A 24596-nucleotide genomic window follows, 5' to 3' on the forward strand; every position below is an offset into this window, starting at 1 on the left:
TCTTTGGGTCTTCTGCATGAAGCGTCGTCTCCTTTTTGCGCACGTCACCTCGGGAGGTCCCCGATGAACTCTAGAGAAATCCGCGAAACAAGAGTCAAAACTGTGAGCGCTCTCAAGACCCCCCCCCCGGAACAAAAGACGGCCCAAATGGCTTCCGTAGAAGCAAATACACAAATAAGTGTGAGCAGAATCGCGTTTGTAATCGTGCACTTTACATCTATTCCTTGATAATTCGTATCGCGTGCTGGAGTAAGAGGAAACTTCGGCAGTTTCACGTGCGCACGCACTCCGCGCATGGGGTGGCTGTCCGTCCGGTTCTCCTTTGTTTGGTGAAGAACTCTGCAGAGATTTTGCATCGAGCTGTGAATAGTTGGAAGACGGCGACGCCCTATGCGAAGAACATAGACTAGTCTTGTCCCGTGGAGGAAGAGTTGCCTCTTTATAGCTTCCTGGAAAGAATGCCAGCGACGTAGCTTAATGAAAACGAAGTGTCTCTGCACAGATCCAGCGCTCTCCCTGCAGACACTTACCAAAGTCGAACTTGACGACGACTCTCTAACTGCAACCCTCTGAGCCACGAAGAAGAGCCTAACTTTATCAAAAAGACGAACGCAGTGCTGCCCTCTTATCGCACACAGAGAGCGTGGCGTCTTGCCAGTTGCCAACTGGCAAATGAGGTGTTCTTCTTACCCCACCTGCTCAAGAAGAGGCGGAGGTAGACAGCGTATACGAGGCAAACTCGCTGTTACACATCGCGGAGAAGGCTGGGCGTCACGCTCAGAGTTGCTTCAGCTGGTAAAAGTTCATCTTGTCTCTACATGTGAAATCGGTGCGCGTGTTGAGCTCTCGCCGTCGCACGCGACAACGAACGTGCTTCGGAAATTTCCAATACCTGGCTTCTTCCTTTCTCTTTCGTCTCCCCGCAGGCAAGTCACTCTGTGACGGCGGGGGCTTATCGTGAGCGACCAAGAAGGGTCCCGTGGGTCTGCCGGAGTCGCAAGCAGGGGAAGAAAACCTGCCAACGGCTGACAGAGCAGATCAAAGGAACGGGAAAGAGAGGAGGGAGAAAAACACCGTGACGGAAGGGAAGACGTTAGTGGAAACAAACTCGGGAAAACCAGAGGGCCTCTGTAGGCTTCTCTATAGGTTCCTCGGCATCAGCGACGCTGGTTCGTGGAATTCTCTGGGGAACCTTCTCTGAGAAGGTTTAGAAGAAAGCAAAACAGTTGTTCTATGCTCTTGCGGGTTAGGAGTGTTGGCGTGCGTCTCTCTCTCGTTGCTTCCCTCTCTCTCTCTCCTGAGGGAAGAACTTCGGTTTCCAAGAATGAGGCTGTGTATTGTCAATCCAGAGGACAGCGCGGGAGAAGCCGAGGACCGAGGGCAGTATATCGAGGCGCACGGTGACTGGACGTTCAGCATGCTTCTCCGCTACCTCTGGGAAAATGGAATTTTTTCTTTGCCGGGAAAAAGACAGTCGGGATCCCAGAACGGCCTCGCGGACGGGCTCCCCAGTGTGATGCTGACCAGCAACGGGGTGCTTTTCGACATGGAAAAGAAAATTGACGATTACGTGCTTCAGCCAGAAACAAAGGTGTACATCAGCACCGCAACCTACGGCATGCCCACAAGGCTCTTCGTCGTTCTAGCCGAAACTGGAGAAACTCACGTGAGTTCAAGCGAACCGCACACGTCCCAACGTACGAGCGTGCACATGCACAGATATGCATTTCGGTGTGCCAGTCGTCTCACTCAAAAGTTGCTCTAAACCCTGTCGGTGGACGCAGCTGCATGAATACAGCCGTACACCACCAAGCACATAGACATGCTTACCCCTTACCAGAAAGTCGCCATCTCCCCCTTTATCCATATATATATATATATCTGGGGGTAGATACCCACAATTTCCCTAGGCCCAGGTTATGTTGTCTTTTCTGGAACGCCCGGGCATGCTTAGAACACGCTGCGAGTGCCTCTCGAATCCAACAGGTTTGAGTGGCAAATTACACAAGGAGTAATGGTGTCCGTCTGTCTATCCATATATGTTGGACGCTAGCTTCCCAGATACACTTTGGCACACTGGTCCAGTCACGGATGATTCCATATTTCTCTGATTGTCTGTGTGTCTCAGGGGTTTGAGGTATTTGCGGCGGATCGCGTGCAAGTGTTGATGAGACTCATCAGGACCCGACTAGGTGTCGAGGAAGATGACATGATTCTCGTCCACAGAGGCAGTCGCCTAGACCCCGAAAAGAGCCTCGAAGACCAGTGCGTCGGCAGAGATGCTCTCGTGTATCTTCTTCGGATTTCGGAAGCGCCTCCACTCCCACCTCTCCCCCTACCGCCCACGCCTGCTGCGCTCCCGGTAAAGGGGAAGACCCCGACATCTCCTCGAGGGAAAGACGCGAGAGATGCAAAGAAGAGGCCCGAGACGAAAAAAGGAAAGAAGAGCAAGTAGTTGCACACACGTGAAGTTGCGGCGACACCGCGCAGACAAGAAGACCGGGAGAAAGACTCTAGGGATACAGGGAATGAAACTAAATCCAGAGTCGAGGAAGAGACAGCAAAACACCGGCCTTTCTCCGGCACACAGACGCGCATCATTTCTCTATTCAAGCAGAACAGGTGTGTATTGGAACTGAGCTCGGCATAACTGAAGGGTGTTTTTCCAGTTCCGGGATCCCCGTTAACTAGTTTCGACTTCGCGCTGACTGTGCGAGTCTAGCGACGAAGAAACTGCATGAGTTGACTCAAGCGAGCGTTGTGTTCGCCTCCGTTTTTGAGTGTCTCATATCACAATAACCCCTGACAACGGCTCCGCAACCTACCCTATGTGAAGTCCTTGTTTTCGGTGCATGCACTGGCAAATCTGTGGACATGCGAATGCTTGGAGGTATGCGGCAGTGTACAGTGCAGACAGGTTAGTGCTTTTCTTTGCGGTAGAAGGAAGTTACGCACAAGAGGTTCATCGAACCTCTAGTGGAAGCTCGCTAGCCGAGTGTCGGGCCGCGTGGTTCTCTCTACAGACACGTACGGAGGTGCCTTGAACTCACTTTTCTCCACACAGGTCAAAAAAACTGTCTGTTTGCGGGGCAAAACACTCTCTGACGCCGTGAGGGTTTCGGGACTGAAAGAATCGCAAAAGACGAGCAGGAAGCCTGTCTTTTTGACCTGTCGCGTTTCTGCGAAAAGGGTATTCTCAGCCTCTGGAACTGTGGCTGGAACAAACAGCGTTGTCTGGCGCACACCCCCACCAATCTCGGGAAAAATCCTGTGCATGCAAAGCCACGCATGCAAAGGAACAGCCACACGAAGCACATTCACACCGCGTCTCGCTAGGATATATGAAGTCGTCATCGACTCCGAGCCGGAGGCAGTTGCGGGGATACACTTTTTCTTCGGCGAGCAGCTTCTCTCTTTTTTCCGAACTTTCACTTTTCTGTGTTCACAAATTTGCCAAGAGAATGCCGTGGCCGTAGCGCGGAGAAATCATCGGCGGCCCCTCTTGCCATTCGTTCACTTCTTGACGAAGGAAAGCCGTGCTCGACAACACGTCTTCACTTTGGCCGCCAGTGACCTGAAAAAAGAGGAGCCGCACCCCATCAGACATCACCACCACGACGTGGACAATCGAATGTGCAGACGAATACCAACATGGAAAAAACACAAGATCATGTCCAGATAAAAGATGTGCATGCGCTCGAGAACCGCGATATGTTTGGGGAGCACGGACACCACTACCTGCCGCTCTTATATGTTTAGGCGTGTTGATACATATCCGAGGCACTGAATCTCACACCTGTATGCACGCATTCTCAAATATAAACGTGTATGTCTATCAACGCACATATGTATAGCTGTACTCTTATGTGTGTCTGAGATATAGCAATGACTGCAGAGAGACTCTGCTGTTCCTTGCGCGACGGAAAGAGAACGAAGTAAGGTACGCTGTACGACTCGTGCGTTCCTTTCTACAGCGCCTCGAGGTTCCTGTGTCTGCATCCGCAAGAATTCCCCGCGTCTCTTACCAAGATGGAATCGGAGACAACAACCGCCGCACAGTCCATTCGTGGAGTTGCCATGTTTGTCAGGAAAGACCATCTCTGCGTCTGAGGGTCGAGAACTTCCACGGAACTGTGCACCACGTTGCTGTTGTCGATCCCGCCCATGGCCACAATGTGACCGAAACTGCATGCAGCGCTTCCCGCGCTTCGCACCTGCACAGGAGCAACCCAACACCTTCCAAGCGTCTCTTTCACACCCTACAAGCCTAGATATACGCACATAGATACATTGGATAAATGCAGATATATATATACACACATATATGCATATGCTCGTGTATTTGTGCACGCCAACAGACATGTATATATATATATAGAGAGAGAGAGAGAGAGAGGGAGAGAGAGAAAGGTATATATATATATATAGATATATATATATATATAGGTGCGTAGAAAGGGATTTCCTGACGGTGTCTTTACCGTTGCAGAAGCCACAGTCGCAAAACAAAGGACCCGCACGAGATCGTGGAGCTTGCGATATCTATTCGCATGCACATCCATACCTCGAATGAGCCACAGATGCGGTACGTGAGGAGCGCTCTGTTCGTCAGCTTTTCTGATCGTTTTCGCATTCATGAAAGACTCGCCTCTCCTTGATCACTCAGCAGAAGCACCAACAGACATGATTCAAAGATAACATCCATGTTTATCTTTATGTTGGACGTCTGAGACAGGAGAAATGAAGACGGACACGAGATTCACATGCCGACCTTGTTCCGTATCTTCGATCTGATTACCTCAATCATTTCAGAAGGTAAAACCTCCCACTTGTTCATGCGATGGTCATACATCTCCACAGTGCGCAGGCGCTCTCCGTTTGTGCCTCCAAGAACGTAGAGGTGATCGTCTGAAGAGAGTCCAGAAAAAAGAACACATTCTCCAAAAAGAGAAAGCTCGACTTTCACACGTCCGTATCTCCTTTGTGGCCAAATTGCTTCTGAGTTCAACAGCAGCTTCATCCGCGGGGAAATTCTGAATTCCAACTCTCTCTGCTTCCTTCTCCCGTCGTCTCCTTCCCTCCCTGTTCTTCTCCCCGCTCTCTTCTCTTCGGCTCTCAGTCTGTCTCGTTCTCTCCTCGTTCTGTCTCCGTCTCTTTTTGCTCTTTGCATGTTCTCTCTCCAGAGCTTTCCCTTGAGAACGGAATACGGTGGTATAGAGAAGGCGTACAAACTCTCACGTTTGCACGGTTAGCGGCGATCCTAACTCGAAGCTCGACAAGCTTCCCAGAGCAGGAAAAAGAAAAAGAGACGAAGGGATGGATCTCAAACACGATGGCTGGAACGCGACAGACAGCGGCAAACAGAAAGGCCTCTCCTAGCTCGCACTGTAGAATGAGTGACAAGAAGTGTAGTTCCAGTGTGTTGATCTGATGACCATTGCATGCCTCGACTCTGCGGATTTTCCTGGATGTCGAGAGTGCAGCTGTTTCCACTTCACCGCGATCGACGGAGGAAAACCTCTAGCAAGTCAACTCCTCAACATCCATGTGGATGGAACTCGGAAAGTTACGGACGACTTTTACTGAGCATTTACTGAGCACCTCCATTTAAGGGGCATATGCAAAGAAAAGACTTTCGGCTGGCAGCCGACGAGTCGTTGGGTCAAATCCACTCTGGAAAGATTTTCTAAAGAAAATACAGTTTTCGGAAAGAGCGACTGATACTCTCGATTTTAGTAGATCATACATCAAGCGTATCTACCGATTTCGCCTGTTTCTGCAGTAAAACACTAACCAATTCCAATTTGGACATTTGAAGCGGTGCGAACACAGACCAAGCCCTGACATCTGCTACAGCCACAACTTTGAGGCAGATTTACAGTTTTGTGACAGCTTCTTTTTTCTGTGCGAAGAGTCCGCGGTTTCGAGTCTCTCGCGAGCCTTCAAGATCCACGTGTACCTTCGTACTTGTGTTGTCAGGAGTTTTTTGAAGAACCACCCTCTTAGATCTTTGTATCCTTCGTGCTGACTGCGTCTGTTTCCCGGCTCTTTTCGGAACTTCAGCGTTGCCACAGTCACGCAAACAGCAGTGTTGAGTTTCAGTTTCTCCCGGTACCTTTGTTCCTTTGGAAGCTGTGGTCACGAACCATGTGGGTTGTGTGCAAGCACAGAGCACTATCGGCAGTGAGGTATAGGACAGAAGCTGATCTGTCTTGTCGCAGGAACAAGGAGAAGCAAAGCACACAAGACCGAGTAGCTTCCTCGACGTCTCGCGGTGCAACAGTGGGGCATTCTGAGCCTCTACAGACAGGCGAAGAACTGATCCTCTTTCACAGAAGAGTGAGGAGACGGAATAAACGAACAGGGCAAGAAAGGAAAGCCACGGCGTCGACTCGCTGAGAGAGGACAGTTTGGAAGGTTCCTCAGGACCAAAAAACACCCAGAGCCTTTCCCCTCTTTCTCACCTCGAACGCAGCACATTGCACTCGACCGCGGAGTGGTGAGAGGAGCAACCTGCATCCAGTTTTTCATCCGCGGGTCGTAGCACTCGACGCTCGAGAGAATGTCAGATCCATCGAATCCACCAATGGCGAAATGTCGAGCGCCCATGAACGTTCCGCAGGTGTTTCGCCGAGGGACGTTCAGCGCCGCCCCCGTCATCCAGACGTCTCGCAAAGCGTCGAAAACTTCTGTCTCGCACAAGGCCTGAAAAAGAAAACGAACGGATCTTCTGAAGTGGAGCCCAGAGGAGAAGAGGGAGGGAACGGGAGAGAGAAGAAGAGCGAGAAGAGGCGAGGAAGGAAACCACAGAGGAAGGAAAGGCGCAGGAAACCAAGGCGAAGCACGAGCTTCAGGAAGCGAAGAAACGCGTTCGGGACAGGAAAGATATGCAAAAGAAGGCTGGAAAGAGTGAAAATGCAGACGCAACTGAAGATTCGCCTTTCTTCTGTCTTCCAGACTTGCCCCTGTTTTCGACACACTCGCCCAGACACCAGCTCTTTTGCTGTTATTTCTTCGTTTTTGTCGACTGTGGCAGCCGTCCGCCGGTCCCGCCACTTGTCGAAATCAATGAAAACAGAGGCGCTGGTCGAGGAAGTTCGCGAAAACGGTAGAGCCTAGGCCAGACCGAATCATGCAGGAACTACGTGTGAAAGGGTCTCTCTTTGAAAACTGAGTGGATGTGCGGCAGAAACACAACAGGGCAGGTTGTCAACGAACGTATGGCACCTTCCTGCTTCTTGACACCACAGCTCGCAAAGTCGCTGGTCTGCTGGAGGACTTTTCAGCACAGCATCCAGAGTAGAAGTCTACCCCAACACTGACAGTCGACGCCTCCACAGTGAACGGGCAGTTTCGAAAGACGAAGGAAAAGCCTCTCCCCGTTGACGATGGAGGACATGCAGAGATGACGCTGAAAGAGAATCCCCTGGAAACCGAAAGGAGGGAAGTGCGAAGGCTCACCTTGTAGTCGAGGTTCTGCCCGCCGTAGACGAACAAGCGATTCTGGAACACACTACTTCCGAAGTAGGCCCTCTCAGTCTGCATGGCCTTGCAGGGGCGCCAGCACTGTTGCCCAATGTCGAGGACTTCCAGGGAACGAAGGTGCTCCACGCCGTTGTGGCCGCCCACGGCGAAAACGAGAGGGAAGGGGAAGAATCGAATCCCCAGGAAATCCGCTTCCTGCGTGATGGCGTCGCTCTCAGCCGAATCTCTGTGAGAGAGAAAACAAAACGCGGGTGCACTACGAGGAAAACGAAGTCAGAGACGCAGAAAACGACTCTCGCCGTGCTACTCAAAGCCGTCAAACAGGGTGTGGAGAGGAGTGGCGGAGCGCGAGGAAATGAAGAGAGGCATGCAGCGAGTCAGCAACCGACTTCCTGCCCTCCTGGAAGACGGAAAAAATGCGAAAAAACAATTGTTTCTTCGAGTGAGAAACCATGTGTCTCGAAACAAACGCGCAGCGCTCTCTCTCCGCCGTTCTCCCCCTGAGTGTCTCTCACCCCAAACACAAAAGAGTTCTATGCATGCGTCTCTCCTCAATCTGGGGGCTTTTGCGTACCTGGGTTGAGGAGGCATGGCCGGATTGCGTAGAAAGTTGAGAATGATGCGGAAGAGTTCAGAGTCGCGGTCGAGGAAAATGCGTCCCTGCTTGTCGCGAGAAACGTGGTGTCTCCCCGACAACAAAGTTTCCAAGAAGGATCCTGGCTGCTGAACAAAGGTGTGGCGCGAAGCCTCGAAAACAACTCCGCCTACATTCAGGTCGACCACTGTCTCGGTCGCAATGTTCGCGTCGACAATGCGGCGCTTCTCTGCGTCCAACGCCTCTGCTTCTTGTCGGAAACGTTCCTTCTCCTGAGAAACAGAAAAAGAGAGACAGATTCTCTGAAGAGGGAGCCACCGAAAAAGTTGAACTCGTCCTTTTGAACCTGTTAAAGAGGTTCGTGAACGAAGTTCCACCCCAGAAGCCGCAGATACAGAAAGTTGGAAAGGTGCGACGGTATCCCAACGTACACAGGTGCAGCGACTGCAGGACACAGACAGATATACTCTGTTGACGACAGACAGCAGGACGGAGATACGAGCGAATAGCGACAGATCGAAATACATAGGTAGAAAGAGCTATATATACACAGAGAGACAGAGATAGAAAGATGCTGATAGATAGCTCTAGAGATATATAGATGTAGAAAGACAGCATACATAAAGATATATGTGCACGTAAACAGAGACAGAGATACACATTCCTCGATGGAGATGCAGAGGAAAATCGGTACACAGATAGGCGCGAATAGAAATAGACAAGCGCGAATGAGCAGTCCATCGATACCCTCATCGAGCTCATCGCGTTTTGGATGCGTGCGACCCAGCGACTTCCACCTGCGACGGTTTTCTGCGTTTCTATCGAATGCAGCCCCCTGCAATTGGAAGCGCTGTGAAAGAGAAACACAAAACACACAAGCCGAGAGAGAAAACGGAACAATAACAGACACGCACCCACAAAAAGGGAGTTCTTTTTCAAAACAAGAGCGAAACGTACGAGAAGCGTCCTCCGCCGGTGGGCCTCTTTTTCTTCTTCGAATCGGCCTCTCTCTGCATTCAACTTTCGCCGCGCGTCTTCGCGTTCCACCTGAATCTGTTTGATTTGCGTCGCCATTTCAGCCTGCGCCTTTCGTCGCTCTTCCTGACGAGCCCCGAAAACAAGAGGAAATATACGGCAGAACAATAGATCGCCACAAATGTACTCTCCATTCACATGGCCACTCAGACATATATATGTATGTACGTATATATATGTATATATATATATATATATACGCATAGACACATAGATACAAATAGATGTAGATAGATGGATACCGAGAGATGTAAATATCCATCGATATAGCAACGGATACAGATGTGTGCAGAGACTGAGAGAAATAGGTAGAGACAGAGATGTAGATCTGGAGAGATGTAGACACAGACGCAGAGAGGGGTAGATTTAGATATACAGATGCATACAGTTACCGACGGGGACAGATGCAGATGTGGAGATAGGTCGAATTGAATCTACATAGACGTATTGGTAGAGACAGATTCGATCGAAATTGGGCATCCGTCTGGAGAGATGATGTGAAGAGCATGTGTGTGTCGGACTTTGAAGCACGGAGCTTGTCCATGTTTAGCGCACCTTGATTTTCTCGTATTCGATTTTTTTTTCTTGTTGGAGTTTTTCTCGGGCTTGTTTGCGTTCTTCTTCGAATTCCTTTTTCGCGCGAACGAGGTCGCGTTTCTCCTTCCGCAAGTCGCTCTCGGTCTTCTTCAGCCACCCGATGAACGTCCGTCTCAAATCTCCCACCATGGTTTCGAAGTCCTCTGCAGAGGCGAACGGGGCCGCATGACCCTCCTCGGTATCGCCACTCGCAGCTCGCGGATGCATGCGCTCCTCCCCGCCACGGTCTCCGTCGAGAAACTCAGCGGGGCCTGGCTCGCGCTTCTCCGCGAGCACCGGCGCATGCAGCGCGTGCAGCGCATGCAGCGCTCCCGCGCCGTCGCCCGTAGGTGCGCCAGAGAGCCGCGGAAGCGTCGCGCAGCTCGCGTCGAAGGGACGAGAAGAGAGGCGCGAGAGTCCGCCGTTCGCCAGTACGCGAGAGCTGAGGAACCCAGCGCTCGCAGCGGGGCAAGGACCGCCTGCCGTCGAGCTGCAGAGAAACTCCGGAGAAGCGGTAGCGGAATACAGCAGTCCACCGACGCCAGTCCCGACTGCGGGTCCCGGAGCAGGAGGGCAGAAGCCGGCCTCCATCGGAGAGCGAGAAGAGCCTCCCAGCGCTGAAGCTGAAGTCCCCGGAGGGTACGCCAGTGCGTCGTCTGCAGACCCTGTGGAGAAAGCAGGAGAGAAGAAACGGACATGGACGACGGGAGAAGGAAACACACGCAGACGCGGCATGCAGCGAGTGATACAGGTCGAAGGAGAGAACAGAGCGGCAGAGGTTGAAGGCAAGACCGAACGAGGGAGACAAGAATGGAGAGAAAAACAAAGGAGAGAAGGAACTCGGAGAACGGGAGAGATCTCGAAGAGAAAAGACACACAGGGAACACAGGGAAGAAGGCCAGAGCAAGTTGAGTGCGGATTGCGTTTCTTTTCACGTTTCAAAGTGCATGTCTTCCCCCTTTCCTGTTTCCTTCTTCCCTCTGTATATCTTCTCGCCACGAGCACATTTCTCAGCTCCGTTTCCGTTGTCTTTTTCGTTTTCTAATTCGTCGCTGTTCCTCATTTTCTCTCCTAAGGCTAGGCGACGCATCCTCCTTCTCTCGTTCTCTGTCACGGTTCTGCCTTGTCGACTAAGCCCCGTTTAAACCTCCGTCTGTCGTACAGCGTTCCTCGCCCATCCTGTCTCCTGTTGCAGAATCTGTCCTGTCTCCTTGTCCCAAGGTGGAGGTGCCGGAGTCCCTTTCTCCGTGGGTTCCCTCCTTTTCTTTTCTCAGTTGTCTCTGCGCACCTCGCCGCAACAGCGAGCTTGGGCTCGCGTTGCCAGTCGAGTTCATCGCTGCGAGAGGCGAGAAACTCTTTCCTTTCAAGGGCAAGGGCAAGCAACTTGGGTCAGAGTAGAGCGGGACAGAGAAGGCGGAAGAGCCGCTCGAGAGTGTCGTCCCGGTGGTGAGGCCCGGGCGAGTCCTCGCAAAGGCCCGCGGAAGGTTTCCGACCGCCTCGGGCTCCAAGCGGCCTGTCTCTGAAGAGACACCCCCAGCCCCCAGGTAGCGAAGGGTGTCAAGCGTCGGCCTCGCGTGGTCAAGCCCCGGACTATCGGCTGCGATGGGAGGAAGTTTCTTATCGAACGAAGAGAGAGCAGCGCAAGATGCAGACGCTTGCGGAGAGGGGAAAGAAAACCGCGAACACACCTCGCTGTTCATCGATGCAGATGGGCAGAAAACAAGACGAGAAACGACGCGCTAAAAGAGGGAGGGGTGGGAGAGAGGAAGAAACGGAGACAGCGGAACAAGACAAGGGAACTACGGAGAGGAAGAGAGGCAGAGACAGAGGAGGCGCGAAAGATGGAGTTCTTGAGAGACCGGAGGGCGCAGGGAGACAGAGGAGAAACAGCTGGAGTTGGGTTCCGAGAGATCAAGACAGAGTTGGAACTGAAAAAGGAGAAGGAGAACCTCGAAGAAGGGAGTGCTGTCGGTCGTTCGTGAGCAGTCTCGGAGGGGGCGAAGAAACAGAGAGGGAACTCCGGAGACCCTCGCAATGGATGTGGTTCTGCGTCGCGAAAGAACGCGAAAACACCGCGCCCGAGGAAAGACCGAGGGAGTCAGCGACTTGGAAGGAAGGAAGAACGCATGCAGACGAATGGGTGCACGGAAATCGACAGAAAAGGACGAGAGCAGCAAGACGAGAAGAGGCAAGAAAGTCGGAAAGCCACGCAGAGGCAGCGTTGCAGTGCAGCGAACTCTAACGGCAGGCAGATGCAGCGAGACAGAAATACTCCAATTTCGTGCGAGAAACTTTCGACGCGTAAAGGGCGAGTTTGAAAACGGCCGTCCTTGGAAGCGAAGTGGCAAAGAAAGTCCACTCGTGTGCATCCCGGCTAGCAGGAGTTGAAAGAGAAAACACCGGGTCCACGGACGGGTCTACAGCCGGAAAGCGACAAAGCGGTTGGAGATCGAACCTTCAAAAAGAAACCCAAGACAAAGGCAAAAGAGGTTGGAAGCGTTTCAAATAGTTTTTTTTGCCTGACGGGACTATGGTCCAGGAGAAACGCGCGAAGCGTCGGCACCAAGACACCGAGGATTTAGCCCAAATTTAAGGCTAGCAGTCCGCCACTTTCGCTTCGTTTGTCGAAGGAAATAAAAAGTGGAAACGCCGTTCTCTTCGGTTTTACAGGCCATTCGTTTTCAAGCGCAAGTGCTCTCAGCAGCGTCTTGCGCGCTCGCACATCGCAAAGCTGCGCAGAACACGGGACCCTGATGATAGAGAGTTTCTCCTTGGAACAGCGGAGGACTCTTGCGTCTTTTGCCCTCTGCAAAGCGAAAACTTCTCACAAAGCATCTTGGAATGCGGTGAATCTCCCACTTTTCCCGGTAAGAAACTGCTGCAGCCTTTCACGTTGGAGCGGCCAAGACAACCGTCTTTGCGTGAGACAGTCTGGCTGTCGACAGCGGGTTTTCCGACCTCTCAACAGCGACTTTGGAAACAGCAAGAAAAAGCGAGAAGGCAGCTCTCGGAAAGCACGGAAATTCGAAACCGTGTACAGTTTTTTTCGAGGACGTGTTGCAGACTTTTCTTCTCTAGGCTGTCTTTTTTTCGGCATGCTCACCTGACAAGCAGAGGAACAAGAGGGGCGAGACAGGCGGACACGGCTGTAAACCACATTCCTGCTTTTTCCGTAGCTACAGAGGGTTTAGAGCTTTGCTGCTGGAGTTGTCACTTCCAGTTTCCATCGGAAAAAGAGCTGCTGTGTTGGGATGGCTGGACACAAGTAGAGGTATGTCGCAGGTTTGTCACCTTTTCTTAGGGGGGCTACTCAAGGGTATCATCTGGCAAGAAGGCAAAGAGGCAAGAGCACTTTACACACGTTCCCCCTCCAATGACACACACCAGCTGTTTGCGTTGGCTAAGATGATATTCTCCCCTAGTTTCCTTTTTCTTGATGAAACGAAGTTTTCCCCCTTCCTCTTTCTCCAGCTCAGTCCAGCCGGACACCAAACTGTGGCACTTCGGTCTTTCGTAGCCTGTAGTACACAGTCATCCGAGACGTTTTTGTGTCGCAGGTTCGATCCTCTGTCCCGTTGTACTGTATAGACCACAAGGTTTCTATGAGATCGTACTGATGGTAACAAGGCAAGTTTCAAAGAAAAGAAGTCCTTTGCGAGGAAGTGCAGGAAGGTAAACTTTCAGACCCAACACACCAAGGGGGCAAAAACGATCTCTGAGGAAACATTTTTCTGTCGACGTCGAAAAAATTGCTGGCAAATGTGTCGGAGTCTCTCCGTGCGCCTTCTGTATTAACAAAGCATGTGGAATGTGCGACCCGGGCACGTTCGGGGTTCCAGGAAACAAATCCCCTTTCCCTGCGTTCCTTGTCATATTCGTGGCACTCTGGCCATGCGCTCACGCAGAGAAGCAACTGCGTGCTCAATTGAAACAGCCTTCTCTGCACGAGTGTGGTTGTACAGCTCAGCAGTCCTTGCATTCCAGAGATCAGAAGGTGTTTTAACGCACAGATGTGATTCTGAGAGTATTCGGCTACAACTGTATATGTCTAAGCTGCATTGTACCGAGAGCAGGACTTCTTCTGTCGGCGGAAATAGACAAGTGCGACTAAGTGGCACTCACGAACGTGGTGCCCGCATTTCCTGGGAACGCAGTCGAACCCCAAGGATATGTTCTCGCGTACCCTTCTGAGAAATGTGTTCGCCGCCGGTAAAAAAATCCAACGGCAGCGCCGCTCTCTCCACATGGTCGCACCTTCTTGCGTCTACGATCTGTCAGTGCCTCTTCAGTTCCAACGTGGAAATAGCTCATCTGCATGCACTGAAAAGACCCCATTAAACTCCGATCAGAGGCACGCTCTGAAAATATCCCATGACTTTTGATTTCTTCCAGTCGCAGCACACGCCGATCTGCCACGAAGCCAGGTTGGAACAGAGAAGTTCCCACATCCTCCGTACAGAACCGATATTGAGGTCGTAGAGGCCACGGCTAGATCGAAAAGGCAGCCTGTAAAAGTGCTCGGTTGAAAATCCTTCCGACATCTTACTACGACTGCGGACATGCCGAGCTTGGTGTGTCACCTTCAGTACAGTTGGTGGCTGTTCCTCACTTTCTCAGACACCTGCCTGCGTGTAAGTGACATGCGCTGCAGGCCCCTGGCAGCCGCCCTCCCGTCCACGCTCTCATCGGTTGCCCCGGCACTAGTTCAGCAACTGGGTGAGCGCTCTTTCCCCGCTGGTTATGTGTGGCTAATACTCGACTCTTCCGCAGTTCAATCGCCACGACAGGGAATGTATCTTACTCGTTAAGACAGCACGTCCAACCCTCTCCTTCCGAAAATTCAAGGAAAACAACGAACTTTACACACAGGAGCCCGACTCGAAAACCACGCGAGTTTCAATTACCCGCCACCTAGCACAAAGCTCTCGTCTCCGTGTTTGCTAAAGCAAGGCAAATGAATCGCCACAGAGGCATTTCTGCCAACTTGTCGGCAGCGCGTGTGAATGCGCCGAGAAGATAATTTCTTTGTTTCTAGTGCTGTCGAGCAGGAGAAGGCGGTGCTGTCCTCGACCCGCGACAGCAACCGTGCAAGGACACCAAACCCTGCCACAGGCGTTCCGTACAAGTGGAATATGTCGGCAGAACATCAACCAGGAATACTTTGCGAAGGCTGGACTACCAATTCGTCTCAGTCATTTCGTCGCGCTCGTTTTTTCTCCGCGAAACGCCCTGGTTCTGGTTGGAATCTCAAACTCTATCTGTATTTATGTCGAGCAGTCCTAGGTGAGCAATCTCTATTCGAGACGTCGCCTGTATCTCTCTTTCAGGTTCCCTACTTTGAGCACATTTTAAGTATCGACGTAGAATTCACATTCTGCCGAGGATTGTCGTTTTTCCGTCTATAAAAAGAGGCGTTCTCATCGTCGCATGCACCCTCGCCAGTCCGAGCAAAGGGTGAGGAGGGACGCATGGTCGAGGCGGTTTCCCGCCTGCAGTTTGCCTCCGTCGTTAGAAACAAACGCGACCGTCCTGACAGAGAAAACCCTGTGAAGGAAAATGCTCTAACAGCGGCGCGCAGTCCAGATTCTCCCATTCACCGTTACCACCGTTGTGCCCTAACTTTTCCGGATTCAGTGGTGCATGCAGCTGAGCACGCCAGCAGGCCGGTCCTCCGCGCGCGACACCAACTAGGCAGCTACGCGCTTAAACAGCTTTTTGTCCGGGACGGGCGAGCCTTTCTCAGCGCACGCTCGACACCAGAGTGATGTCTTTCATGCGCCTGTCGTCGCGATATTCCAACACAGTTCCTGAGAGCTGCTTCCTCACAGCGGGCATGCCGCATCTCGTGAAATGGCTGGTCCGAGCAGCCGTTTGAGTACAGCGCGCCTCTGCTGGTCGCGTCGGTGAAAAAGGCTTCCCCTCTCGTGCAAAATTCAATGTCGTCTGCGTCCCCGTGGCAGTTCCTCCGAATCTCTTCAGCGAGCTGAGCGCAAATCCTTTCATCAGACTTCGCCGGAATTCGTGCTGCATCCTCAGGTGTATATACACGTGGCACCTAACCAGAAGAGGTCCGAGTTACGCGTTGCCTTGTCTGGCTTACGCGCAAGACGCTGCAGAAAGGGCTCTGCAGGCTTCCGTCCCTCGATTTCTGTGCGGACCTGAGTCTCGCGCTTTTCGTCGTCTTCACTGCCGCGTCTGCTCCATCTCTCAGCTCTTCTTTGCCCGCGAACTTGCCCGCTTCCCTCCTTTCCGATGTGGAGCTACGCAGTGCCGCGCTCTCTGTGTTTCGGAATGTTTTTCCGCCGATTGTGTCTCCTCTCCTTCGCCGTCGATTTACAAGGTGCAAGTGACTGCTAGGAGAGCAAAGCACCGCCTGGCGACTCGTCTCTTCTCCGTCTTCCGTCGTGGTGCTGAATCGCCGCGGGGGCGTCATCCGCCTGCCTCCTTCCGTATGGCTCTCCCCCGGCATTTGCCCTTTTTATGTGAGTCGGTTTTGCTTTGCGAGCCCATCGACTCACTCACGAAAGGACCTTATGCGGCCTTCCCTCGGTTCTACCACACTGCTGTCTCGTCCTGCTTTTTCATCTCCTCTCCCCCGCGTCGCCTGCCAAGCCGTCTCTGCCTCGGCTGCGTGACTCTCCAGTCTCCACGCTCTGCCCATCGCCTTCCTCCCTGTTTTTTTTCGTCGCTTCCTCCCCCTCTGTGGCTTCGTCGCTTGCTCCTCGAGTGTCAAGCCGGCCTCGCCTCTCGTCGAAAAGATGGATAACGACTTCTTTCTTCCACCGCCTACGTACCCCACATGCATGCCGCCTGCTCACACACCGCCGCCTCCCGCGTCGCCGCCACCCTCGCATGTGATGAAGGCCGTTCTGGAGGAGCGCGATGAGGAGGAAGGAATTGAAAGGTCCTCCAGGGGACGGGGGAAGCACTCGAGAAACGAACTAAACCCAGCGGACCCCGCCAAGGACGAGAGAGCGGCGAACGCAGCCTCCAGAGGCAAAGGCAGGAGTCGCTCGCGGTGAGGCATCTGTGGTAGCGACAAAAAAAATGTAAAGAACGGTACATCTTATCAACGTAGAGATAAAAAGAGCGAAGCTGAGGGCTTCTTCTGCCCTCACATGTTAGTGACGATATTGCTAGCGATGAGACATATCAATGTAGTCGTCAACGCATAACAAGAAAGAAGGTTGACTGCATTACGTCAGAATTCGACAGAAGGCGGCTACGGTTCAGGGTCGACTTACTGCAGGCCTCAAGAGCTGTTCTGGAACTTGAGGGGGTCAGGAAAAACCGGGGAGTTGTCGGAGAGGCTGAGGCAGACGCATGCGCAGCGAGGAGAGAAACAGACGAGGAAACCACGCACTTTGTTTTGCAAGAGCATTTCGAACGCGTGACGAGAGGGAGGACAAGAAGAGAGGAGGCGCGAGAGAAAGACACACAAGAGTTTTTGGTGGAGAGGTCTTTCGCAGATGGAAGGAAACCGGTTTCCTTTTTCTGTCACGGTGTGCCTTGTCCGTGAACCGTAAACTCGAGGGCGTTGTCAGTCAGCCGGGAGAGGTGCCGAGTGATTGAGTCTCCTGTTTACGGACAGGCTTTGTTCTTTCGGTGCGACGTGCTTCGAGAGGAAGAAGTTCGTGCAGACCGACTGCTCTCGGAGAAAATGCTTTTCTCTGCAGATCTGTGGAACCTCTTCTAAAGTGGAGTGACTACTGGGAGGTCCAGGAGGACATCCACCCGACGGAGAACCCAAACGATGTACGTTCATCAAGCCAGCTCGGTGAACTTTTTCTTGGTTGACGAAGCGTCAGAGCTCAAGCGTCCGGATCTGTTTCTGTGGGCCGTCTGAGCCCTCGACTGAGTTTGCTTTCTCCCACAGACGAATTTGGATTTTCCTTCTCTGGCGGTTCGTCTCTTGCTGCAAGTTTTTCTTCTCGAGTCTTCTGTCAAAACGACTCCACTGCCTGTGGACTTCTCTGCTGTCTCTCTGTTTCTTTCCGGTCACCTCGGACTTCTGCGTTGGCGGCGTAGCCTCCATGTCCGTAGAAGAAGGAGTCGGGGAGTCTTCAGACGAAAACGCAGATCACTCTCGAATACGTCTCAAGGTCATTCCTTTTGTTTGCGCCATTCTTTTGGGGGGTCAAAAATTGTTTTCCCGACGGGGACCGTGCGTGAATGAGTTTCTCTGACAGGGTGAACTCACAAGAAGCTCTTTACATCGCCTGTTGGCACGTCTTCTCGCGAGTTACACTTCACTTTCTGTCGTCGAGAGGCTTCTGTCGGTGTGTCGTCTGACTGAGAAAAGCAGTGGAAGAGGGAGAAGTCCATCAGAGTTGATGCTTCGCGGATGCAAGAGGCTGAAGCTCTTCTCGACGTAAACAGCTCCAGTGCCGACGCTTATTTACACGCAGATGGCGTCTGTGTTTTCCTTTTCCAGTCGTTTCGCGTCTATCGATCTGGATCCGAAGGCCCGATCTGCTTCTTCCTCCACGGCGGCGGCCACACTGCTCTCAGCTGGTCGCTCGTTGCTGTAAGGACAAGCAGAATTGCTTCTGCTCTGTGAACTTCGGCACACCCGATCCTTTAGGAAAAGGAAGAACGTAGTCATGTTTCTCGAGCCATAGAGAAGTATCTGTTCGGCGTCAGTTCACAAAAACGAACGATGTTTTTTCGATGTTTGTTCACAAAAGGAAACGTCCGTTTTGGGGTTTCGTCACAGAGAGAGAGAGAGCATCCGTCTCCGGTTCTCCAGAAACAGGATCTGTGCCTCTGTGTTCTCCTTTCTTCACCGTCAGCGAGGAGCTTCGCCTCTGGGTGCTGTCCCGTTCTTTGTCTCGGCGTTTCGGCGTTGACAGACGTCCTCTTCGACTCTGGCGGCCGTTTCGCAAATGCTTGCGTGCGTTGTGACGCGCGACCGCGTGAGCTGAAGGGTGCACAGCAGTTTTCTGTTTCGTCTGCAGTGCAAGGACTCGCTTCGTTTTGCTCCGTCTCTCGAATGCGTCTCGATCTTCTCTTCCTGTTTCTTTTCTGCCAAGGCCTTCTTGCTTCGGTCATGCCGACTCGTGCGTTTCCTTGTTTATCGCAAGCTCGCTTCCTTCGATCCGTTCTCCCGCCTTCTCTGCTGCGCAGAAAGCCTTGGGGCCGCAAGTGAGGTGCATCGCGTACGACGCGCGCGGCCACGGAGACACGCGGTGCGAAGAAGATACGGATTTCAGTGCGGCTCGGCTGGTCAGTGACGGTCTGGCAGTCGTGGAGTTTTACTGTCGACAGATCTACGAGAGCATCCACAAGACGAAGTGGGCGGAGGCTCCCGCGGCAGAGGCAGGAGACTCGAAGGCGTGCAGTCCTTTTATTCCAGTCGCTCCGCTCCCAGGACTGAAGAGAAGCGCCGACCCGTGCATCATCATCGTAGGTCACAGGTGAGGAAGGAGGGGAGAGTGTCTCCACGCGGAGCGAGGCGGGGACGGCGTCTCGGAGGAACGGTGCGGCGGCAGCGGACGCGCGACCCAGCGAGAGAGAGCAGGCACGGGGAGACAGGGGAGACGCATGCACAGTGGAGAAGAAGAAGCGTCTGTCTCGGAGCCAGGAAAGAGAGCAGAGATGAACGGAAGGCTGTTCAGAGCGAGCGAAAGGGAAGCGAATGCGCGAAACTTTGCTCAGATACACAGGGAGGAAAGAAAGGAAGGACAGGTTTCAGCGCGAAACACAAGGAAAACGGGGAGGACAGAGACACGCAAAGAGAAGACGGAAGTTGCGAACGCAAGCGCAAGTGCTTTTTCGCAGTCGAGAGACATACAAGAGAGAAGCGAACAGGGGAGGAGAAAGAAAGACAGATGATAGAGACAATCCCCGAGACACAGAGAGAGAGAGAGGAGCAGAGAGAAGGAGGAAAAGAACGAGAGAGCGGACAGAAACAGTCAGAGACACGAACGACGACATATTGTGTAAAGAGAAGCAAATGAAAATAGCACAGGAGAGAAGAGAGAAGTTACGAGAGCGAGTTTGCCAGATTTGAGGACTGAAAACAAAAATTAAAAAGGGCATGTTATGTTTTTTCAGCATGGGAGGAGCCATCGCCACGCGCATTGCTGCTTCTGGGAAGCTTCCTGCTCTCCACGGGCTTGTCGTTGTCGACGTCGTCGAAGGTGAGACGTTTTTCTTTCTTCTCGGTTCACTCCCTTTTCCTTTATCTCGTTCTTGTTCCTTCTGCCCTTCTGCTTGCAGGCTTTTCCTTCCTTCATTACGGGTCGTACTCACCGTCTTTCAGTCTGTTTCTCCTTCCTCTTTCTCCTCTCTTCTTCCCCCTTCTCTCCCTCTATTCCTCTGTCCCTGCTTCGTGCAGTAGCATGTGAACGGCGGCTGTATTAAGGCGGTCCAGAGGTCAGAAATCCTTGTCTGGTGTAACGATCGTCGTGTGTGAAAGTCCCCTCTGTTCTTCCTCCTCGTTCTTCCTCGTCTTCACTTCGCCTCTGTCTGTCGCTTCTTCTCTCTCGCCTTCGTCTGCCTCTGGCGGCTTTTCCAGGCACAGCGATGGCTGCGTTGCCCCACATGGCGTCCTTCATCAAGAGGCTTCCAACGGTGTTCACTTCGCCTCGCGAGGCAGTTTGTTGGGCGATTCGATCCGGAACTCTGAAAAACGAAGAAAGCGCCCGCGTCTCGCTTCCCTCGCAGCTCGTGCAGACCCGCAGAAGAGACGTCCGAGACATTCTGAAGAAGGAAATCTCGCCTGGGCATGAAGACGACGTCGTCTGGTGAGCGAACTGACGCGCAGGAGACACGGGAGGAAGAAGGTGGAGGAACCAGAAATCAGAGAGAAGAGAGAGAAGAAGAAACAGAGAGAAGAACAGAGAGGAAAGGGGGAGGAGGAGGAGAAAAATAGCGAGAGGGAGGGTGAAGAACGTGGGGGACGAATCAAGAGGGGGGGAAGAAGAGACAACCAGAGGTGGAGCAGAGCAGTGAAAAAGGCAGAAACAGAAAGGAGAAAGGTCGACAACAAGAGAAGGACAGAGAGGAGGAAACAAAGAGAGAAAGAGGATGGAGACGAAGAGAGAAAGAGGATGGAGACGATGGACGAAATGAGGTTTGAATTCTTTGTTCTTTCCTGCTTCTCTCTCCCAGGACCTGGCGAACAGATTTGGCCAAGACACAGCCTTTCTGGGAAGGTGAGGAAACAAACTGCGAAAACTCGAGGTGACGCCAGTTCCAGAATGGTTCCAGTGCTTTCCTTCTTGTTTTGCTTTTCTCTCACTTTGCGCTCGTGCGGCGCGCTCGATTCCTGTGTTTTTTCTTCACCGGCTTCCTCAGTCGCTCTCTCTCTACTTCATTCAGTCTTTTCTCCCTCTGCCTATGTCTACTTCTCTCCATTCCTCTTTTTTGGCTCGTCCTCTATCTTTCTCTTTCTGTAGCCGTTCCCCCCCTCTCTCTCTCTGTCTGTGCCTCTCTCTGCTTACCACGTTTCTTCCTGTCGCGACTTATCAAATGGCTCTCTCTTTTTATCTGTATCGCTCTCGCGTTCCGTCGTCTCTGTCTCTGCTTCTGTCTCTTTCGTTTCTCTCTGTCTTTGGGTGCATCTCGCTCTTCGCTCTGTCGTGTCTGTCGCTTCTCTCTTTTCTCTCTGAGCAGCTGTTTCTTTCTGTCCCCTTCGTGCCTGCTTCGCGCCGTGTCTTTCGCCGCGACGTCCATTCGCGTTGTTTCGCTACCTTCTCTGGATTTCGTCGATCGCTGCTCCTCTCGGTATCTCTTGGCTGCGTCTCGCCTGCGATGGAACGCTCGTCGCCTCTCGACTGTCTCTTTGTCTCCCTTTTCTCCTTGTTGCTTCTCAGGCTGGTTTGACGGCATGTCCTCTCTGTTCTTGCAAGCAAGGTGCACGAAGGTGCTTATCTGTGCAGGGAACGACCGCCTCGACCGAGAGCTGATGATCGCCCACATGCAAGGAAAATTCCAAGTGCAACTTGTGCCCTACTCCGGTCACGTCGTCGAGGTCAACGAAGAGACACACATCTCTGTTGCGCGCCCACATTCTTTTGCAGAGTTATTCCTCTCACTTCGGAGATATACATATACATACATATACATATACATACATATACACACATATACATATACATACATATACATATACATATATAATTTGTATATATTCTTGTATATGTATAGAGGTGGCCACACTTTTACAGTCATATATCTATATCTCTATATGTCTATATATATCTATATATATACATGAATATAAGTATTTTTGCCTGTGTAGATATCTATACGTGTGCTGATGTTCACATGCATGTAGAATCATATTGATAAATAATGTAGAGGTTTACGTGTATGTGTGTAACTGTGGCGTTCCAGCTGTCGCCGGAGGTTTCGATTGACTTTTGTTGTTTGTCCTTGAGGAGAAGAGTTTCAGATAGAACAAGACAGAATCTCTTCTCCTTTGTGACTCGGTGCGGAAGCTCTTTTCGAAAGGAACTTCTGGCACGCGCAAGAAAATGGACAGGCATGGACCTTGGGGTGTATGTACACCCGGACGTCTCTCTCTGAACTGCGTATTTCTTCTGTGCAGGAAGATCAGCCGCAAGAAGTCGCAAATGTCTTGCTGAATTTCATTTCGCGCTATCGCCTCGACCAGTCTTCTGTCCAGCCTTGGCGCGTCCACCACTCTGCGCCGAAGCCTGCGAGTTAAACGCAGTGTGCATACACTAGGAAGCCGCGTGAAGTCGACGACCCCACGAGTCCTCACCTGTCCCCACATGTAAATCCTCAGTTTGGTAATGTCTGTACATGTGGACTTTCGAAGTCTTCTACGTGCAAAAAACGTATCCGCATATGCATGTGTATATTTCGTAGGTATTTGCAGATATGTGCATGCATGGACCTGTGTCCGGGGGACGCGTTTCGTTTCCCCCTTGCCAATGCTCACGCTCGGCGAGCAGAGAGCTCGACTTAGTGCGTTGTCTGTTTCGTTGCGCGAGGGATCGAGAAGTCGCCGCCTTGTTCGGCTGTCGATTTCCGACTCGAAAAGCGAATCCATATGTCCACTCCCGACGGACGTGGGCAGTTCTGACCGCGGCAACGCGGGCGTCTCCTTCATCCCCAAATCCCCCGTGCACATTTTTTTCTGCGCTCGCCTGTTCATGCACCGAGAACGCGATTCCGCCACAGGCCAGGAGGACAGACGCCCCGAGTGGCTGAGGTGAAGACCTCCCCTCGGCGGCTGTCGCAGTTTGCATGCACATGCGCGTTTGCGATTTTCCGTACCGAAGCCTGGAGTCGTGATGTGACGCAAGCAGCCTGAGAAGAGGAAGCTGCTTTCGAGTGCATATGGAGCTCATTGTGGTGCGGTTAAGAAGGAAAACTCACAGACGCGAGCGACTCGACCTCGAAGAGACGGCTCTGCCGCTTTCTTTCGATGTCGTTGCCGAAGCTGCTTTTCAATGTTCGCTACGTCCAAGCTGAGTGTCCTTGTTTCTGAACTGTGTCCGTCGATACAAACGCCTGTCTTGACTTTTCTAAGTTCTCGTTTCCATCCTTTTCACCGCGTCCACCCCTGTCTCAGTTGCTCCGCTCTCTTTGCCCGCTCGCGACAGGCTGAAAAGCCGCGGAAAGTCGGGAAATGCCGAGTCGCGTCCCGCTCTCCCCTCGTTTTGAGAGCTGTGGGGCGACGCAGACTCGAAGGAGAAAGTGAGAGAACCAAGGCGTTCGCGCCCCCCCCCCCCTCAAGACTAGGGGAGATTTCTCTCGAGGGTATGCATACACCATACAACGCTTCGTAGAGCAAGCAGAATCGCCGGATTCTCGTTGCAACCCAAACAATGGCACATGCGCTTCCTCCGTCGCGTTCTTCCTTCCTTGTGCTGAGCTGCTCCTTCTCTTTACGGTTCTTGTCCTCTTCCTTTTCCCTTCTTTCACGACTTTTCTCCGGATCTCTCGCGTCCTTTCTTCTCTGTCGTCCTTCTCTCGTCTTCGCTTCGTTCTTCTCTCTCGCGTTCTTTCTTTCGCGCTTCTGTCTGCTATTCCTGAATTCGTGTTTTTTCTCGAAGGATTTCGTTGCGGTGAAGAGGAGCGAAACGCGGATGCACGTGAGGCGCCGAGAGCATCTTCTAGGTCAGCTTATTTTTTCGCGCAAATGCTCAACTGTTTGCTCTCTTGATGCATGCATGAAAAGAGAAGACACTTTCTCTCGAAGATCGAGGCGGGCAGGTGTACGCGACACAGCTTTTTCTAAATCGTTTTCAAAGAAAGGCCTCTATTCTTCTCACTGGGGTGTAGCTTAAGAAACTGTTCTTTCTTTTGCAGCTGAGTCATATTCATACAAACTTATAGACAGGTACACATGCATAAATATATATACATATATATATATATATATTTGAATACGTGTATAAACATGTATGTTTGCATATAGAGAATGTGGGGAGCAGTGTTCAGCGAACTCAGTCAGGTGTTTAAACCCAAACGGAAGCATCGACAAATAAAAATAGAAATAGATAAAACCATACATATAAATACATACATTTATAGAAATACATATACATATATATATATATATATGTTGCATATTTTTATGTATCTCTGTCTACGCCTGCAGATGCACATGCATGTGTCCAAGAGTGTGTAGAGATGCGGGGTTCACAAAGTAGCCCAGAGTGCTGTAAACTGTTAACCGGGATATTTGGGGGGCGTCGAACAGCAGCTAAGAGACGACTCGCGTTCATCCGAAAAGTTGTTTCAAGACGAAGAGAAAGGACTTTCAAAGGTTTGAAAAGAAGGAGTTCTTCATAAGTGGGCAGTTTCTCAGGGAACAAGACATGGCAGTGACAGGCGCTGTGTCTTCGAGGAAGACACGCAAAAGACAGAAGCAACAGAACGTAGACCGCGAGAAGTGCAGAAGTTTAGATATCGCAGTAGAGGT

General features: G+C 51.9%; 3 protein-coding genes across 3 annotated transcripts; 2 read left to right on the forward strand and 1 right to left on the reverse strand.

Moving 5' to 3' along the window:
• Positions 1-1324: 1324 nt before the first annotated feature.
• TGME49_262160 (hypothetical protein) lies at positions 1325-2455 on the forward strand (the record flags this gene model as incomplete). The annotated part of the gene is made up of 2 exons (XM_002365297.2): positions 1325-1666; positions 2129-2455. The coding sequence occupies 2 exons, from the start codon at positions 1325-1327 to the stop codon at positions 2453-2455; spliced, it is 669 nt and encodes a 222-aa protein (XP_002365338.1).
• Positions 2456-3442: 987 nt separating this feature from the next.
• TGME49_262150 (kelch repeat and K+ channel tetramerisation domain containing protein) lies at positions 3443-11391 on the reverse strand (the record flags this gene model as incomplete). The annotated part of the gene is made up of 9 exons (XM_002365296.2): positions 3443-3574; positions 4026-4214; positions 4799-4908; positions 6465-6705; positions 7462-7711; positions 8060-8352; positions 9038-9181; positions 9671-10356; positions 10980-11391. 9 exons carry the CDS (start codon positions 11389-11391, stop codon positions 3443-3445), a joined length of 2457 nt encoding a protein of 818 aa, XP_002365337.1.
• A 5058-nt stretch (positions 11392-16449) lies between these two features.
• Positions 16450-22546, forward strand: TGME49_262140 (chain a, pp2a-specific methylesterase apo form (pme), putative; the record flags this gene model as incomplete). Its single annotated transcript, XM_002365295.1, has 9 exons — positions 16450-16709; positions 17368-17446; positions 18126-18218; positions 18818-19107; positions 19748-19833; positions 20211-20439; positions 20807-20850; positions 21511-21668; positions 22248-22546. The coding sequence occupies 9 exons, from the start codon at positions 16450-16452 to the stop codon at positions 22365-22367; spliced, it is 1359 nt and encodes a 452-aa protein (XP_002365336.1). The 3' UTR covers positions 22368-22546.
• Positions 22547-24596: the final 2050 nt, after the last annotated feature.

This window comes from Toxoplasma gondii, chromosome VIIb, assembly GCF_000006565.2.
Source record: "Toxoplasma gondii ME49 chromosome VIIb, whole genome shotgun sequence".
Taxonomy (NCBI): Eukaryota; Apicomplexa; class Conoidasida; order Eucoccidiorida; family Sarcocystidae; genus Toxoplasma; species Toxoplasma gondii.